Source organism: Vicia villosa, linkage group LG3 (assembly GCF_029867415.1).
Source record: "Vicia villosa cultivar HV-30 ecotype Madison, WI linkage group LG3, Vvil1.0, whole genome shotgun sequence".
Lineage (NCBI taxonomy): Eukaryota > Viridiplantae > Streptophyta > Magnoliopsida > Fabales > Fabaceae > Vicia > Vicia villosa.
The window spans coordinates 45069754-45088711 of record NC_081182.1 but is presented as its reverse complement, the minus strand read 5'-3'; the positions used below and the strand labels follow the sequence as shown (position 1 = coordinate 45088711).

General features: G+C 35.8%; 3 protein-coding genes across 3 annotated transcripts; all 3 read left to right on the top strand.

Moving 5' to 3' along the window:
- The first annotated feature begins 8444 nt into the window (after positions 1 to 8444).
- LOC131657978 (uncharacterized) lies at positions 8445 to 9026 on the top strand. The gene has a single exon (XM_058927319.1). The coding sequence runs from the start codon at positions 8445 to 8447 to the stop codon at positions 9024 to 9026; it is 582 nt and encodes a 193-aa protein (XP_058783302.1).
- A 2064-nt stretch (positions 9027 to 11090) lies between these two features.
- Positions 11091 to 13351, top strand: LOC131657977 (uncharacterized). Its single transcript, XM_058927316.1, has 2 exons — positions 11091 to 11907; positions 13326 to 13351. Exons 1-2 carry the CDS (start codon positions 11091 to 11093, stop codon positions 13349 to 13351), a joined length of 843 nt encoding a protein of 280 aa, XP_058783299.1.
- On the top strand, positions 12963 to 17620 carry LOC131661236 (transcription elongation factor SPT4 homolog 1-like). The gene is made up of 6 exons (XM_058930695.1): positions 12963 to 13191; positions 13446 to 13551; positions 13658 to 13749; positions 13838 to 13893; positions 16193 to 16254; positions 17388 to 17620. The coding sequence occupies exons 2-6, from the start codon at positions 13462 to 13464 to the stop codon at positions 17436 to 17438; spliced, it is 351 nt and encodes a 116-aa protein (XP_058786678.1). The 5' UTR covers positions 12963 to 13191; positions 13446 to 13461; the 3' UTR covers positions 17439 to 17620.
- Positions 17621 to 18958: the final 1338 nt, after the last annotated feature.

The window sequence follows — 18958 nt, the reverse complement described above, 5'->3', positions numbered from 1 at the left end:
CTATATGAATAGCATCCCATATGCTAATATAGTTGGTTCTTTGATGTATGCTATGGTCTGTACTAGACCCGACATAGCATATGCAGTAAGTCTTGTAAGCAGGTACATGGCGAACCCTGGAAAGGCTCACTGGCAAGCATTGAAGTGGATTTTAAGGTACATAAATGGGTCTTTGAATAGAGTCCTAATTTATGGTGGAGACTTGGGTGAAGATAGTAAAGCAGTAATAGAAGGATATGTCGACTCTGATTATGCAAGTTGTATGGATTACAGAAAATCTATTTTTGGATATGTTTTCACTATGTTTGGCACTGCAATTAGTTGGAAAGTGATAAGTGCCAAAATGTACTTATTTTGTGTATGTAAATAGTGGCACTTGTCGATACTTTTGTTAATACCGTTTGAGTAATTCTTCGTTTTGTGTATAAATACGTATACTTTGTGAATAGTTGTATTTTCATATACTTTTATACCATTTGATAGTTTTTCCTTTGTTTTTATAGGTATTCATGCTTATTGGAACCTTGAGGAATAAAGTGTCAAAGGCACGACTTCGATTTCGCAGTTTTGGTGCAAGCCCGCTTAGCCACCATCAAGCGGACTCCCAAAGACTCAAAATAAGGATGATCAAAATCATCAATTTGGTCTCCATTCATTCATTATTGGATAGAGCATTGAATAAGCTTTCCAACGCTTCGAATCGGGCGCAATTCGGAGTTACGGTTCTCAACTTATGGCGAAAACAAGATTTCACTTTTGCTGTCAGCCGCTAAGCGGGAGTACCTCCGCTGAGCGACCATGACAGATAGCAGCTCGTTAAATAGGGGTAAAAATCACTTTTTTAGGTTATGTTTTGGGGTAGTTGTTCCCAAACCATCAACTTCATTCTCAGAGTAGAATTGGCTTAGAAAACAACTTCGGAGGTTGCATACGGATGATCGGGGTGGATTGAGCGTCGAACGGAGCTGACAAACCGGGAGATTTTCGGTTCATTTCTCTTCTTCTTTGTGTATTTCTCTTTGGTTGGGTTTGTTTGTATATTTACTTGAATCTTATGTATATTTACCGATTATAATGTTATGTTTAACTTGCTTTACAAATCTATGTTGATATTATCCTGGATTTTTGCTCTATGTTGGGGATTTGGGTTGCTTTAGAGATAAACTTCTTGAAGCCTTATCTAGGATGATTATCTGTTGGTTCTGAACTCTAGAGATAGATTTAGAGCTAGCATTCACTGTGGGTATCTGTACTTAATGCTTTCGTATTTGAGCGGCGCGCGAGAGATCACCGACGCGAGAATACGGATGTTCTCGCGACTTCGCGTTAGAGATAACCTTAGTTGTGAGATGATCTCGTTTGTGCTCCAGAGATGGACGCTTATGTGAGAGATACGTGATGACATAGATGAGTATCGTAGGTTGAGTATAACGGGTTGGTAAGTGTATGTTTGTGAAGAGTGCATATATTTACATTCCTGATAAGTTATTTCTCTTCTAAGAATGTGTTTATTCTTTTATTTTCTATATCTTTGTTTACTTTTTGCTCATTCAATCCCGAGCTCGAAACCTTAGAAACTATTGAATGACATCTCTCCATCTCTGTGGACGATAATTCCCGGATCAATATTTCCAAATCTTTTTTGTCGCTTGCCCTATACTGCATTCAACAAAATGGCGCCGTTGCCGAGGATGGTTGTGATTGCATCGCAATAGTTTTCGTGATTTTGAGCTTTGTATATATCGTATATATTGTATAGTTTCACTTGTATATATACTTACTTGTACATGTTTACTTGTTTATGTCCACCATATAGTTTTACTTGTATATGTTACATACAAGTATACTTTTATTGGTGAATGTTGGTGAAACATGTTGATCTCGGATTAGCTCTTTACTTACAAATCTTCACTTTTCAACTCGTGCATCCAACATTCACCAACTTTCTCTTTGTGTATGTTAATAGTTATATGTGTTTCATGTTTGTATATATGTGTTTGTTCATGTACATATTTGTATACTTGTATTTTCCTTTATGTTCGTTTAATCGTTGTATATATTTGTACCCGTAACGTTTGTTGAGTGGTTGGTTAGGACACTTTCTTTAGGCTTGTGCGGTGAGACGTCACCATGGCATGATTGGAGGAAGCTACTTTCCAAACACCGAAACAATAAAGACGTCGAGCTAACGACGTAAAACAAGCGCTTGTTGGGAGGCACCCCAACGGTTGTAAAGTTTTGTTTATTTTTATGTTTAAGAGGAATTTAGGTGAAGTGGTGTGTGATTGGAACAGCTGGTGCAATTCTGATTTTTCTGAGTTCTGATGTGCCCGCTAAGCGAGCTCAGCTCCGCTAAGCGAGCATAGCAGAATTTTGTTTTTCTGCTCTGTACCAGTGGGGTTCCCATTCCACTTGGTTCACTCATTTTTTCCACTTTCACCAAGGTTATTTAGTAGTAGATACTAGTTTTATTTTTCTAATTCTTTTATTGGTTGTTTGTACTCGAATTTTGTCGGTAATTCGAAGATTTTTTTAGGTGATTTTCCAAAGCTTAAGTGTTTCAACTTGCAGATGTATGGTAGGATATTGTTTTTGAAGTGTATCATTCAAGGTACTCATTTGTCACTTTCTATAGCATAACATGTTTAGGAAACTTTTCATTTGTACAATTACCATACCACTCATTCTTTTGCATTACTTGCTTGTTGATTGAATCACTTTAGTTCCCAAACCATAAATGCGAGGAAGCTTTCCATTGTTCATATATGATGGAGGCCACAATCTTTGTTTTAACTGGATTTTATTATGCTTAATCTTTTGTTTATGTTGATTTTATGAAAGCATGAAAAGGATCAAGGCATTTTGTTTCATTTTGAGCACAACCACCAAAACCAAATAGTCAATTCACCTTGTGAGTGTGTGATCATTTGTTAACCCTTTTGAGCCTTTTTGTCAATGTCCATGTTGTTTTTGCTAAATGCTTATCTTTGAGTGTTTAGTTCTCATTTTTGCATGGATGATTGATTTTTTGTTTTCTTGAACCCTCAACCATGATTTTTGGTATGAATTTTTACCTTGTCTTAGAAAGTAGGGAGTATTCAAATGATGATGTGGTTGAATTCAAGTTGGGGAGATAAATGGTTGTGTACTTATTTGGTTGTTGCTATGAGGTTGAAAATAAAGAAAAAGAAAAAAAATAGTGAAAAGAAAAGAAAAAGAAAGAAAAAATGTGAAAAAGTTTTGAAAAACAAAAAGAAAAGAAAAGTGAATAATTGTGCTAATAAGTATTGTGATTGGTTTGAGAAACTTGTGATTATGGAAGAAGTTTAATCGAGATTTTGTTGTTTGAATCTTTGGTGGATTGATCACTCCCTTAGGTTTAGGCAAGTTTTTGTTTCGATTAGCCTTAGGACTTATCCCTTGTTTGTTAACCAAGCCACATTACAACCTTGAAAAGTCCTTGTGATTCTTGCTTTTGTATCTTCAATTTGATTTTTGGATGAATGCATAATTTAATCTTTTGTTTGCAAGATTGTTGGATGAGTGTTAAAAGTCCCTCACCTTTGTGTGTTCTTCATCCATTGATGAATTTTTGCTAGGTGTGATTCATGATGTGAGCATGTATTGTTTTAGAATGTTTTGCATGATTTTTGTACTTAGGATTCGTTTCGTTTACATGTTGTCGTTGTAGGATAGTGGTAAGTATTTACTTTGATTATACGTTTTTGTATTGAACCATACATTTGTTTGGTTTTCAAAACTTGTTGATTCACAATTCTTTGGTTTATTACTTTTAATTCTTTCATTTATTTGACATTGTTTGAGGACAAACAAAGTTTCAATTTGGGGAGAGTTTGGTAAGTGCCAAAATGTACTTATTTTGTGTATGTAAATAGTGGCACTTATCGATACTTTTGTTAATACCGTTTGAGTAATTCTTCGTTTTGTGTATAAATACGTATACTTTGTGAATAGTTGTATTTTCATATACTTTTATACCATTTGATAGTTTTTCCTTTGTTTTTATAGGTATTCATGCTTATTGGAACCTTGAGGAATAAAGTGTCAAAGGCACGACTTCGATTTCGCAATTTTGGTGCAAGCCCGCTTAGCCACCATCAAGCGGACTCCCAAAGACTCAAAATAAGGATGATCAAAATCATCAATTTGGTCTCCATTCATTCATTATTGGATAGAGCATTGAATAAGCTTTCCAACGCTTCGAACCGGGCGCAATTCGGAGTTACGGTTCTCAACTTATGGCGAAAACAAGATTTCACTTTTGCTGTCAGCCGCTAAGCGGGAGTACCTCCGCTGAGCGACCATGACAGATAGCAGCTCGTTAAATAGGGGTAAAAATCACTTTTTTAGGTTATGTTTTGGGGTAATTGTTCCCAAACCATCAACTTCATTCTTAGAGTAGAATTGGCTTAGAAAACAACTTCGGAGGTTGCATACGGATGATCGGGGGTGGATTGAGCGTCGAACGGAGCTGACAAACCGGGAGATTTTCGGTTCATTTCTCTTCTTCTTTGTGTATTTCTCTTTGGTTGGGTTTATTTGTATATTTACTTGAATCTTATGTATATTTACCGATTATAATGTTATGTTTAACTTGCTTTACAAATCTGTGTTGATATTATCCTGGATTTTTGCTCTATGCTGGGGATTTGGGTTGCTTTAGAGATAAACTTCTTGAATCCTTATCTAGGATGATTATCTGTTGGTTCTGAACTCTAGAGATAGATTTAGAGCTAGCATTCACTGTGGGTATCTGTACTTAATGCTTTCGTATTTGAGCGGCGCGCGAGAGATCGCCGACGCGAGAATACGGATGTTCTCGCGACTTCGCGTTAGAGATAACCTTAGTTGTGAGATGATCTCGTTTGTGCTCCAGAGATGGACGCTTATGTGAGAGATACGTGATGACATAGATGAGTATCGTAGGTTGAGTATAACGGGTTGGTAAGTGTATGTTTGTGAAGAGTGAATATATTTACATTCCTGATAAGTTATTTCTCTTCTAAGAATGTGTTTATTCTTTTATTGTCTATATCTTTGTTTACTTTTTGCTCATTCAATCCCGAGCTCGAAACCTTAGAAACTATTGAATGGCATCTTTCCATCTCTGTGGACGATAATTCCCGGATCAATATTTCTAAATCTTTTTTGTCGCTTGCCCTATACTGCATTCAACAGAAAATAACACTTCAGAAGGTTGTTGCTCTATCAACCACTGAAGCGGAGTATATTGCCCTAACTGAAGCTGTGAAAGAAGCATTGTGGCTTGAAGGTTTTGCGAAGGAGCTGAAACTTCAAGGTCGAGGTATCACTGTTAAATGTGATAGTCAAAGTGCAATACACCTGTCGAAGAATTCAGCCTATCATGAGCGAACTAAGCACATTGATGTGAGGCTGCATTTCGTCAGAGGAGTAATCGAGCGTGGAGAAGTCCAAGTGCTGAAGGTTTCGACTGAAGACAATGCTGCTGATATGATCACTAAGACATTGCCGAGTTGCAAGTTTTTCCACTGTATGCAGTTGATAAAGCTGCACGAAGAAAGCTAGTTTGTTTCCTTGATGTTGTAGAGTTAGATCCCAGGTGGAGATTTGTGAGATATTGGATCGAACTCTAGTATGACCGAAGGGTAGCTTCTTGGTTCGACAGGGTTAAGCATGAAGTCTAAGGTTGTTCACATGCTTGTGTCAAAGATGCTAGGGTTGTTAGCATGTTAAATTAGGTTTTAGTGTTTAAACCCTAATTTGTTAAGTTAGCTTGTTTATTAAGTTGACTTGTGTAATGGGCCTTGTGGCAAAAGCCCATTAGTTAGTATGTTAGGTTTTTATTATAAATAGCATATTAGTCTCTCATCATTTATAAAAAATAAATGATATAATAAGTAAAACCAAAACCCATAAAACTATATCCCTATTAGTACCGTTTCCATCAATTTCTTATCATTTTGTAAATCACCATCTACATGAACATTTTGAGAATTTGTATGTATCAGATTCACAACTTTATCTGACCGGGAAGCAATATGAATGTCCACAACTGCTTGACTGCCCTCTTTGTAACATACTTGACCTATGTTTCATCTTTTATCAAATTATTATCAACATTGTTGGTTCTCTCATCATCTATATTATCAAACCACAAATTGAAGTAATTTACCTTTAGAATAACCAAACTAGTTATATTATTCATGAACGAAAATGTGTTTTAACACTGTAATTCACTGACAAAAATTTCAACGTTTATGGGTGAAATCCGTAAAATAGTGAGATCGTTGCATTACAAACTTCAAACATCGTTGCAAACACTAGCCGCCGCCGCTTGCTTCCATTAGCAATCAGAGCTGTATATCGACTTGTTTCCGCCGAATCTCGTTGATGACGCTTTCACCGACACCAGCATCTAAAATGTACCTTTGAATTGAAAAGATGCAGTGGATTAATGTGGTGAAAGATAAGGTTCTTAGGATTTTAGATTAGTAACACGGTGGAAGGGGAGGTTGTTATGGATTTCTGATTGGTAACATGGTGGAAGGGGGAAGAAATTAACGCATTTGATTTTCAATCAATACAAAATAGAAAATATAGAAAATATGTAACTCTGTTTTTTATTTTTTAATTAAAATTTAAAATAGATAAAGTGTAATAATATTAAATATCAAAAATAATTATATATATAAGTTAAATATTCAATAAAATAATAATAATAATTATTTTAAAAAAATACAAATGACATAATCTTATTTGTCCATGTAAAAATGAGTAATTTAGAAATGTAAAGATGGGTAATTTAGAAGTGAATATTTGTTTATTTTTTCTATTATGAAGTGTAAATTCAAACTTTTATATAATTGATTAAAAACAAGTAAAGGTCATGGAGGATAAGTGCCGGGTGTCTTATTCGGTTAAGTCAGAAGTTACACAGAGATTTAATAAAGCATACGTGGGCAGAGTGATTGTTTTAGGATCAACTTACAATATGCAAACCAAGTTCGAGATGGAGGGGTACTTCAACGTTAACGTCACGCCGTTGGGTGAATCTCTTTGTCTTTTGGAAGAATCAGAGTTGGGCATTATTGATAATTTCATTGAGGAAGGTGAAATTTGGTGGAAGAATTGCTTTGAGAAGGTTTTCAAATGGGAGGAGGGAGTGGTAGATTCGTTCAGACCTGTGTGGATTAGAATTAGAGGTGTTCCGGCTCACGCTTGGAATACGGAGTTCTTCGTTTTGGTGGCTAACTCTCTTGGGAGATTTTTAGCTTTAGATGAGCATACTGGCAGTGGGCTTTTCTTTGACTATGCCAGGGTGAGGGTCTTGGTTTCGTTGGACTTTCTCTTGCCAGATAGGATTCCGGTTTTGATCGATGGTAAGCAATTCTGTGTTAGTCTTTCAGAGGACTCTATTAGAGTGTTATCCTGTTCTGAAAACTCTGATCATGAACACTCTGTCTCGGTCTCCTCCGAATCGGAATCTATTTTATCTTGCTTTGCTGAAGTTTCGGAGGAAGATATTGAAGAATTTTCCAGCTCTGGTGGTTTGGCTGTTGATGATGTGGTCGAAGACGGTATTGAGGTGGTCTCGGTGGGCAGTAAGTTGTTGTCTGATGGGGAACCCATGCTGGCCACTTCTAAGGTTAATAATTTACAGACTTACGTGAGGGACAGTAGAGGGGAACCGGCTGGTGACTCTTCTGTTCCGGAGAGCATATTCTCGAGGACAGACTCGCTGGAGTTAGGTGGGGCTGTCAATAAATTTGTTGGAGCAGCTGGTGGTTCTCCTAAGTTATGCGATTTTGTGCAGCAACAAGGCTCGGCAAATTATAGGCCTTGTACTGTCAGCGGCCAGTTTCCAAATTCTGGGCAGGCTGCTGCTGTTGGTGTGTGTTTGGAGGATATTAATTTTCCTAAAGTTGGAGCGGTAGGTGTTTTTGATGAAGCGGTGAACGGGGTTAAATTAAGAAAGAAGAGTCGTTATAAGAAGGTGGTCTTTAAGAATCTATCGGAGTGTGGAGGTTCCCTTCATAGGAGAACCATGAAGAATATGTCCAGGGGGAAAGGAATGGAAGTGGCTCAGGTTTTTGCAGGTGGGAAGAAACACATGAGTGCATCTTCCTGTGGGGGCAGCAGAGTTCTTTCTTCTTGTAAATCTAGAGCAAGTTCCTCTTGTAAGCTTCCAAAGGATGCTGCGGTGTCTCAAACAGGGGATGTTTGCCATGGAAATTTCAGTGGAGGTAGTGACATTAACAGGAATAATGGTAGACAGTGGGGTTTTTTAGACATGGAAGCCGGAACTAAAATTTGGAAAGCAATTGAAGGGTTGGGGGTGGTGTCAAAGGGAGGAGATGATATAGTTATTAAAAAATAGAAGCTTTGGAGCATGAAGCGGTCTTGAAAAAAGCCGGTTCGAAGGAGTCAAAAAATGTGGGGTCATGATTATTGGATCTCTTAACATTAGAGGGGGTGGCAATGCTCTTAAGAGGAGAAGAATTAGTTCTTTGGTGATTAAGAGTAAAGATGACATTTTTTTCATTCAAGAGACTAAATTAACTAGCATGCATGACTTTATGGCGAAGAGTTTTTGGAATGCCAAAGATATAGGATTTTCTTTCTCTAATTCTACGGGTAGATCGGGAGGTCTTTTAACCTTGTGGAATGGGGATGCGGTTGATGTTTTATTGAGTTTTAAAGGGGAGGGGTATCTTGGAGTGAAGGTGTGTAAGAACAATAACTTCTTTTACTTGATTAATGTGTACTCTTCTTGCAAGCTTGTCAAAAAGAGAATGTTGTGGCGTAAGTTGTTGGAGTTGAAAGATGTTTTTAATGATGGCGAATGGATTATAGGAGGCGATTTTAATACTATTAAAGTGCGGGAGGAAAGGAAGGGTAGAGGTGCCATTTCTAATATTTATGAAGTTATTGAATTTGCGGAGTTTATTGAGAAAAGCTTGTTGGTGGATGTTCCTTGTAAGGGAAAAAATTTACTTGGTATAGCGGTGATGGTAAATCGATGAGTAGGATCGATAGAATTCTTGCGCCGGAAAAGGTGTTGAATGATTGGGGGGTGATAGGGCAAATGGTGGGGGAGAGAGATGTTTCCGACCATTGCCCCATTTGGTTAGAAATCGATAAGAACGATTGGGGGCCTAAACCATTTAAGTTCAATAATGAATGGTTTTCTCATGACTCTTTTATCTCTTTTGTGGAGGATGAGTGGAAAAGTTTCAAAGTGGAAGGTAGAGGGGATTATGTTTTGAAACCAAAATTATTTCTTCTTAAAGGTCGGCTAAAATGGTGGAATAAGGAGGTTTTTGGAAGAATCGACTTGGAAATTCAAGAGGAGGTTAGAGAAATTAATCGCGGGGATGATTTGCTTGAGTTAGAGGGCGAGGACTTTCTATCGGATACTTTGTTTAGAAGGAAGGAAGCTACTAGCCGGTTTTGGATGAAATTGAGAATAAAGGAGAATATGTTAGTGCAAAAAGCTAATTTGAAATGGTTAAAAGAAGGAGATTCTAATAGCGGTTACTTTCACAAAGTCATGAAGGAGAAAAGAAGACATAATCATTTAGGGCCCATCAACACTTTGGATGGAAGGTTGGATAAGGTAAAGGATATTAAAGATTTTGTTGTTAGCCATTTCTCAAAAAAATTTGATAAGGAGGAAGGGATGGTGTCGTCTTTGGAAGGAATATTTTTTGACCGCATTAGTGAGGAAGATAAAGTGTGGCTTGAAAGACCATTTCAAGAAGATGAGATTTTTGAAGCGTTAAAAAGTTGTGGTGGTTCTAAAAGTCCGGGTCCGGAAGGATTTTCTTTTTTTTTTTTTATTAAAAGATGTTGGTGTTTTATAAAAGGTGATTTCTTGAGATTTTTTGAACACTTTTTCGAAGGAAAAGAATTATCAAAGGCGGTTACTTCTTCTTTTTTGGCGTTGATTCTGAAGACCGCGAACCCACTCTCATTGGCGAAAATGTTGGCGGGTCGTTTGAAGTCGGTGTTGAACTCTATCATTTCGCCGTGTCTGAGCGCCTTTGTTCCGGATTGGCAATTACTCGATGGGGTGTTGGTGGCTAATGAAGTGGTGGATTTTGCTCAAAAAGAAGGTAAATCTTGTCTTTTTTTTAAAGTTGATTTCGAGAAAGCTTATGACAAAGTTTCTTGAAACTTTTTGAGACAATTGTTATTAAAAATGGGCTTTGGTGGAAAGTGGAGAAGATGGATGGAATTATTGGTTTTTAGGAGCGACATGTCGGTGTTGGTAAATGGGAGTCCTACTAGTGAATTTTTGGTGAAGAGGAGATTAAGACAAGGTGATCCTCTTTCGCCTTTTCTCTTTGTCATTGTGGCGGAGGCTCTTACGAGGTTGGTTCGGAAATCCATAGATATTGGAGAATATGAGGATTTTTCGATTAATCGGAAGTGTAGTGTTGATATTCTACAATTTGCGGATGATACTTTGTTAGTGGGTGATGGATCTTGGAAACACGTGAAAGCGGTCAAGATTGTGTTGAGAGCTTTCGAGTTGGTTTCGGGTCTTGGAATCAATTTTCACAAAAGCAAATTGATTGGGATCAATGTTTTAACGAACTTTTTGGAAGCGGCTTCTTTGTATCTTTCTTGCAAATTAGAAATTGGCAACTTCTATTTTCTTGGCATTTCAATTGGTTTCAATCCGAGGAAGGAGTGCACTTAGAATCCGCTTTTAGAAAAGATGAAGATTCGCTTGATGGGTTGGAAAAATCGTTTTTTGAATCTTGGCGGAAGAATAACTCTTTTGAAGTCTATTTTGAGTTCTCTAGCTATCTTCACCATGTCTTTTTACAAGATGCCGGCTAAAGTGGTAAGTGAATTTTCTAAGTTGCAAAGTAACTTCTTATGGGGAGGGGTGACCGATAAACGGAGAATTCATTGGGTTAGTTGGAAGGGTGTAACTTTGCCTTATTTAAAGGGCGGTTTAAACATCAAGGATTTAAATGATTTTAACTTAGCCCTTTTAAATAAGTGGAGGTGGAGAATTGCTAATAGGGGGGTTATTGTGGATAGAGGTTTTGAAGGCGCGTCATGGAGATATAAATATGCATCTTTTTGGTGGCGGGGTTCATAATAAAAATTCATCTTCTTCTTTTTGGTGGCGTGACATGCTAAAGGTTGGTAATTCTTCTTTTTTACATAAAGACCATTTTCTTGAAAATAGTTGTTTTATTGTTGGTAATGGCTTTAGCAATCCGTTTTGGGAAGTTTGTTGGTTGAATGATGTTTGTTTGTCGGAAGCTTTTCCGAAACTTTATGATATATCTTTGTTGAAAAATGTGTCTGTAGCGGTGATGGGAGGGTGGAGGGATGGGGTATGGAAATGGGGGTATTTGGGCATTTCGTTGGTAGATGCGGGTGAGGCGGGTTTATTATCCGAATTTGTGTCTTTAAGGAACTTTTTGGAAACTTTTGCGGGTTGTAATTTGGAAAAGGATACCGTGAGATGGAATATTGAAACGGATAAGATATTTACGGTATCATCATGTTATCGTCGGTATGCTTTCCGGCGAATTCCTTTTGGCCCTATTAATAAGAATGATGAAGTGTTGGAAAAGATATGGAAGATGGAGATTCCTTATAAAATTAAAGCGTTTGCTTGGAGACTTTTTGTGAATAGGCTACCAACCAAAGATCTTTTGAAAGTTAGAGGTATTGCTTTTCCTACTTCTAATTTAAATTGTGTATTTTGTGGGTTACACTTGGAGGATAGAGACCATATTTTCTTCAAATGTAATGTAATTAAACTTGTTTGGAAAGATATTGGTGAGTGGGTGAAGTTTTCGGGTTGGAAGGAGGAGGATTGCATCCCGCTTTTTATGGAATGGTTTGCAATGAGCCGTTCGAAGAGAATTAAAGAAGGTAAATTAGGGGTGTTTTGGTTGGCCACTTGTTGGATTATTTGGTTGACAAGGAATGACGTTTGCTTAAAAAATGAAGCTTGGAATATAAATGATATAGTGTGGAAAATCAAATTTTTGATGTGGAGGTGGTCCTCCTTTGGTGATATTACATACTCCAAATGTAACTTTTACGATTTTTGTAAAGACCCGTTGTCTTTTTTATTGTGATTGTATTTGGTTTGTAATTTCGCTTTTTTGTCGGTTTTATGTCGGTCTTGTGTAACAAGGTTGGAGAACCTTTAGTTCTCCCGTTAATATATTTCTTGCTTACACAAAAAAAAAAGTAATTTTTTATATATACTGCTTTTTATTAATTTTCAATAAAAATATTGTGTTAAATTCCTCTACACAATACCTACTTGTTCTTTACCCGTAGGGGTGGGAATAGGCCAGGCCGGCCTACAGGGGCCTATAGCCTAGCCTACTTAAGGCCAGACCAGCCCAGACTTATTTGATAAAAAGGTCAGGCTTGGGCTTTTTTAAAAGCCTATTTAATAAAATAGGCCAGGCCTAGGCTATTAAAAAAGCCTATAAAGTCTTGTACGCCGGCCTATATTTTCATATATATTAAAATTAGTTTAAATAGGTTGGTCTTTATATGCATATATATTAGAAAATGTGTTAAATAGATTGGTCTATATATGCATATATATTAGAAAATAATGCTAAATAGGTCAGTCTAAATGATCATATATATGCGACCTATAAGGCTTCTTAAGTAATATGAATTAATTGAAAATATTAATAAGAAATAGGCTTTTAAATAGGCTTTCAGGCCAGGTCAGACTTTTAAAAAGGCCAGGCCAGGCTGAAAAAATGAGCCTATAGTAGGCCATAGACCAGGCTCAGACCTTGTAAGTTTATCGTAGGCCAGGCCCAGGCCTTATAAAGCCTAGCCTAGCCTATTCCCACCCCTATTTACCCGTCTGAAAAAAACCACTTAAAAAAAATCCTTTTCAAAATAATTTACAAGATACAAATTATACTTTATTTTTTCTTTTATAAATAAAAATCAAACGATGTCGTTGCAGTTGGGGAAGTCTCTGAAAAACCAAGTCTACCGATCAGTATAACTCACCAGCTCCCGTTGTAGCCCTAACCCGTTCCTGAGCTCCATCACGCATCTTCGCCGGAGGGCCGTCGTCGCCACCCCATCGGAGCAGGCTTTCGTCATAAATCAAGCAACTCTTGCGAACCCTAGCGCCGTGCCTCTCATCTTCTCCATCTTCACACTTCAATTCAGGTATTCTTCTACGTTCCTCTCATCTTTTTGATAATGACGGGATTTGGCTAATGATGAAGGTTTTTTTTTGTGTGCATGTGGTTGTAATGTAAGGATCTGTTTATGCTTGCTTAAGTTTCTGATGATATTTTTAGGGTTATTGATTGTGGCTTTTGCTTGAACCATACAATTCCTTAAAGATAATTAAGACTTTTTTGAAGTTTGCTCCCTGTAATAGTTTTAGCTATTTCGTATCTAACTATCAGTTCAAACAGTGTGTGCTGAAAAACAATGGCAAATGCACCTGCCCAAATTCCCACAAACTTTGGACATGAGTTGAGGGCTTGTCTTCGTTGCCGCCTTGTCAAAACCTACGATCAGGTCTTATAAATATCAACAACTACTTTCTTTTATCTCATCATTCTTTTTTATTTTTGCTATGTTATTTTTTGTGATTATAAAACAATCACTGTTTTTTGATTCACAGTTTAGAGAGTCAGGTTGTGAAAATTGCCCATTTTTAGAGATGGAAGAAGATCCTGACCGTGCGGTTGAATGCACTACCCCCAATTTTAATGGGTATGTCTCTGTCATAGATTTTTACATCAAAACCCTAATCACCTTTTCTTATTGTCATTTTGTTTTTCTTCTTCAATTTGATTTTCAGAATCATTTCAGTAATGGATCCAACTCGAAGTTGGGCTGCCCGATGGTTGCGCATTGGTATATTCATTTATCTTCTGTCACACACTTATTATAATTGCGTCTTGCCTTGCCTTTCAGTTTTCCTTCTCTTTACAATATTGCGATGATAAGTGATAACATTACTTTGTAATATATAACTAGTCACATGCCTGTGCAAATGGATGTGTGACAGTCGATGAATATTAGCTTGAGTACTAACAATAAAAAAACAATTGTTAAAAACTACTTGAACAAATCCAAACATATGCCTGATTATATAACATCAAACAGCAATATAATAATCGAAACAAAATTAGGATTCATTATTTTGCAGTATAGAAAAATTGTGACAACAATAGGTAAATAAAAAGATATTGTAAAACACTATTTGATCTGTATATGATAGAGTATTTTTTGCAAGAGATTTACTAAACTTACATGGATATGTGGTTAATCTCTACAATAACTTGATATAAAGAAGAATAGCATGATCAAACTTGGCACGTAATTTGCTCTGTACAATGCGCAAGGTGATACAATTTCTTGTAAGTTATTTTCATATGCGTGAGGGCTTTATGATTATTTTTATTACCGTCTCAATTGTTAATTTTCTACCCAACTGTTATAGAGTGCATGTCTAAATATTTTATTTTGCAAATCTATCTTCTCTTTGAATTCAAGGCAAATTTTGAATTCACATATATGGACTCAAATAGTTGAGAATTCAGAGTGTCAAAGAAAAACGAAAAGAATATGAAACTGAATTACATCTTAGTAATACATAACTCTATGTATTTCTATTTCAAAACCCAAAGTGCTTAGAAAAAATGAAAGACAACGTAAATCATTTGCCATTCACTAAAATCTTTTAGAAGTACTCAATATACACCCAAAAAGTTGAGAATTCAGAGTGTCAAAGAAAAATGAAAAGAATACATCACTCTGTATTTCAAAACCCAAAGTGCTTTAGAAAAAAAGGAAGACAACGTCAAGCATTCGCCATTCATTAAAATCTTTTAGAAGTACTCAATATATACCCAGAAAATGGCCAGGGAAGCATTCAATATCTTGACGCTAGATATATAAGAAATTATAGTAAAAGCAATATCTAGTAAAGTCCCAAGATCTAAAACTGCTGTTGAAGAACGTTCTCATTTTTCCTAAGCTGGGACCAAAGGCTTTCAGCATATATTATGCAGCATTAGGGGTGCTCTATCCAAATATATTGCCTAAGCATCCCAAAAAGAGAGGATATAATAATACAAATTTCTGATTCTCTTGAGTTTGGGTTCCTATCAATTGGTCTACCCTGCGGATTCTCAACGGAGAGTTAGTGTTGAGATGAATCTCCAATATGTTCACAAATTTAAGGCTGCCGGAATTTGTAGGGGAAGGAAGACTACATAAGATGGATGGAGACTGGGAAATAATGTGCTAGTACATATCAAATGAAATCACAGCCAAAGGTTTTGGCAATAATATCCAATAAGTAAGATTATATCCCTTGTCAAATCCTAGCTTGAAAATTTCTAATACGATGGAAAGCACTCACCGGGTGAAGATGTAAATTGGGGGGGTTGAGGTCTATTTAGAAAATCAATTTCCTAAGTCTAGACATGAGGACAAGTCTGTATTTCAATGGGGAGGCAATGTTGGGGCCCTGAATGAAAATTTGGGTCCAAATAGACAATATGCTAATCAGTATCCGATGAACTTCTTACACCAGTATATACAATCAAAGAAAAAAACAGAACAATGAAATTAGAACTTTTAAAAGCACTTTGCTGTCTACATTTTCCGTCCATTTCCTCTTACGAGACATTTTCACAAATACTTTTTGAGTGCACAGATTGACAATCAAATCAAATTCAAAATAAATGAACTGACCTACTAACTGTTCCTTTTTTCACGAGTACAAAATCCATCAACCACTAAATATACAGTCTTCACAAGGGCTGCTAAGGTGATGTTCCAGAAAAAGATGGTCACAGGAAGAGATCCGGCCTTTATTCAAAATGTGTATATATACTATATACCTCTTTGAGTTAAAACCTGGTGATGTAATTTAGTGAGTAGCTATTGTACGATTGATACTCGGAAATAATTTCCATTGGCGTGAGCTTGATGCGTATATTATCAAGAAGAGAATAGAGATAAAGATAAATATCAATGTTTTTTTTTTTTTTTGAAGTTTATCTTGTTTGTTCTTTCATTTTTCTCTTTCAACTGCAAGGTGGCAGTTAGTTTTTTTTTTTTTTTGAATTTTATCTAGATTGAAGTTTGAAATCTTGTACTCAGGTGATGTGTTGAAATTTTGGGTTTTCGTAATATGTTACAGGAAAATTTGTTCCTGGTGTTTACACTCTTGCTGTCTCAGAAGCTCTTCCAGAAGAGATGCAGGTTTGTATTTTTCTTTTTGTGTAATATAGATTTAGCATATATTTGCTATTTTTTTTAAGGAGAGATTTAGTTTGTTAATACATAGTTGTCTCTTTTCTAGTATAGGATTGACAAATAATCATTCGGTCAGTGTATCCAGCGACATTATTTGATTCAGCATTATAGTTTCCTTCCCTATTAATAGTTTTGTAGGTTTTTTCTGCTAATTATAAAACCACAGATAAGATAATGGGTTATCCATTTTCCACTCTTTCCCCAGCCTACCGAGATAGTAAATTGATTTGATGAAAAGTTGGTTTAGTTTTAGTTGCACTATCCATTGGAATAAGTGTTTTCTCTCCCCAACTATGAATGATTTTAAATGTCTTCCAAAGGGTAACTTAAACTCCATGAAACACTATTTTGCTGAAACTAATTGGGTTATGTGTCTGCTGTCTAGAATGGTTTTGGTTTATTAGGTTGGGGGCAAATACACATTTCTGATTATCTCTTTAGGATTGGCATTGAATAGTTCATATAACTTATCTTTGGTGTTCAACTCTTACTTTTTTAAGGATTGGAAAGTGTTTTTATCTAGACACCGCCTTTGGTATTCAGGACCTAATATACCTAGTGTCACCATTAGAAGACTGTTAACCAGATTGAGTTTTATAGCAGCAAAAACTGTAGACTTGAGTTTCTATGGCATCTATTGACTTCGGTTTTGTCTACTTGTGGTTTGCTTGCTATTATCCCACTCTTTTACGAACTCCTGCAACTCCCAAAAACCATAATTTAATGTCAGTTTTTCTTTTGGATTTCCGTCTAAGTTGCACCTTTATCAATTAGTTTAGCTGGTTGGATAATAAATATCTGGAAGTTTGTTCTGTCTTTCGCAAAGGTGCTAAAAACTTAATTTTAAAATCCAAATTAATGTTAGGGAAGCTCTAAACCCACCGGCTGAGTTATGTGTAACACCGTTGCCTTGTGAATGGGTACTTTCAATAATTGCATTAGTGGTTATTAATTTTCAGCAACTAAAGTAAGGTTACTTATGCATTGAACTGTTGTGTCATCCAGTTGTACAGTATACACTGAATTACTGTTGTATTTGAACTTTGTTCACATATTTTTTTGCTTATGCTCATTTGCAGGCTATTTGTGCTGATAAGCATGTGCAATATATGCCTCCAAGACGTCAGTAGAACAAGTAAATATTGGCTTTGTGGCATCTCTAACATGGTTGGAACCGAGTATGTATTGATGGGGATTTTATTGCTAGTTTTGTTCAAATGCCTTGTTAAAATTCTCTAAACAGAAATTAATTAGTGTATGTACATGAGAAAAGCTCATGAAACTAACATAATATAGCTTCTTTTGACTGATAGTTGTTGGCCGAAACAGTTTATCAAACTACTATCATGCATTCGAGTTCCCAAATCGCTTTCTTTCGTCCTATTTGGGATATACATAGTTAGCACCGTTTAGTTTTATTTATTTAGTTGCAATACTAACAACCAGGTTTGAACTATTAACAATTGTTAATGTTTCTCACGTATTAGTGTCAATGGTGCAAATGTCGTCACATGCTTGCGCTCTAATTTTCGCGCTTGCAAGTAAATGTTTTTTATGTGGTGTTTTTAAGTGAGAAAATTGATTATGTAAAATTGATTCTAATTAAAAGTGAGATGAAACTAAAATGAAATATGTTTGAATAAAGTTTTGCAAAAGTGAGTTGAATAGTAAATTTCAGTGAAATTTTTTTATTTATATTTAAAAATTATAAATTCTAGTTTTAAGTATAATCGAATATATCAATTATTTCAAAAGCAATTATACACATTTATAAGTGCTTTAGACTCTTCTAAAAGTTAAACCTAACATGTACTTTATGCTTTGTCCAAACACTGTTCTTGTCTCTTATCACATTTTGATTATACTAATGGTTTTTGCTTAGGCTAAATTTACAGTGAGAAATAAATTTTAAGTATTTTGCTTTTAACTTGAAGTCAATATTGAAATTGAAGTGGGTTGGTTGGTAGAGAAAAATTCCGAACAAAGATGTGAGACATGGCATTGTATCAATTGAAAAAAATGTAGCTACATTATATTACCGGATAACATAAGGTAATCATAATATCTTGTAGGTGAATAACAATTCGGTTTGACTGGTGGCGGATCAAAAATAGGAAATTGTAGATTAGTCTCCGGTAAGAACTTTCAAGTGATTTTGTCCATCAGTGTAATCGGTTAGATCAATTGTCGGCTTAGGCAAATTAGTGTAATTTGTTAGATCGGTTGTCAGCTTATGCAGATTATCTGTTATGTCGGTGAATTCTGTGAATTATTTGTCGAGTGGGTGGATTGAAAAGGTTTGACTGTTGCCGTAGGAGATTGAATAGATTAGGCGGAGTTAAACTTAGACAAGCTAGAGCTTGACCTACTAAAAAAAATTTAAAATCAAAGTTCGATCTATTGCCTATTATAGGTTTTTTTAGGCAGGAGTTAGATTTTTTTGAAGGTTTGGTTAAATTATTAGCCTACTCAGAAGTTTATTATTTTGAATAATTATAAATAAACAATTTAATTAATGTTTAAATGGAATATCGTTTAAATGGACTAACAGATTAATAAATCAATGTGACTAAATATTTGTTTGCATTTACTTATTTGAATTTATCTAGGAATATAAATTTTGTGATACTATTTGTTTGAGAGAATTTAT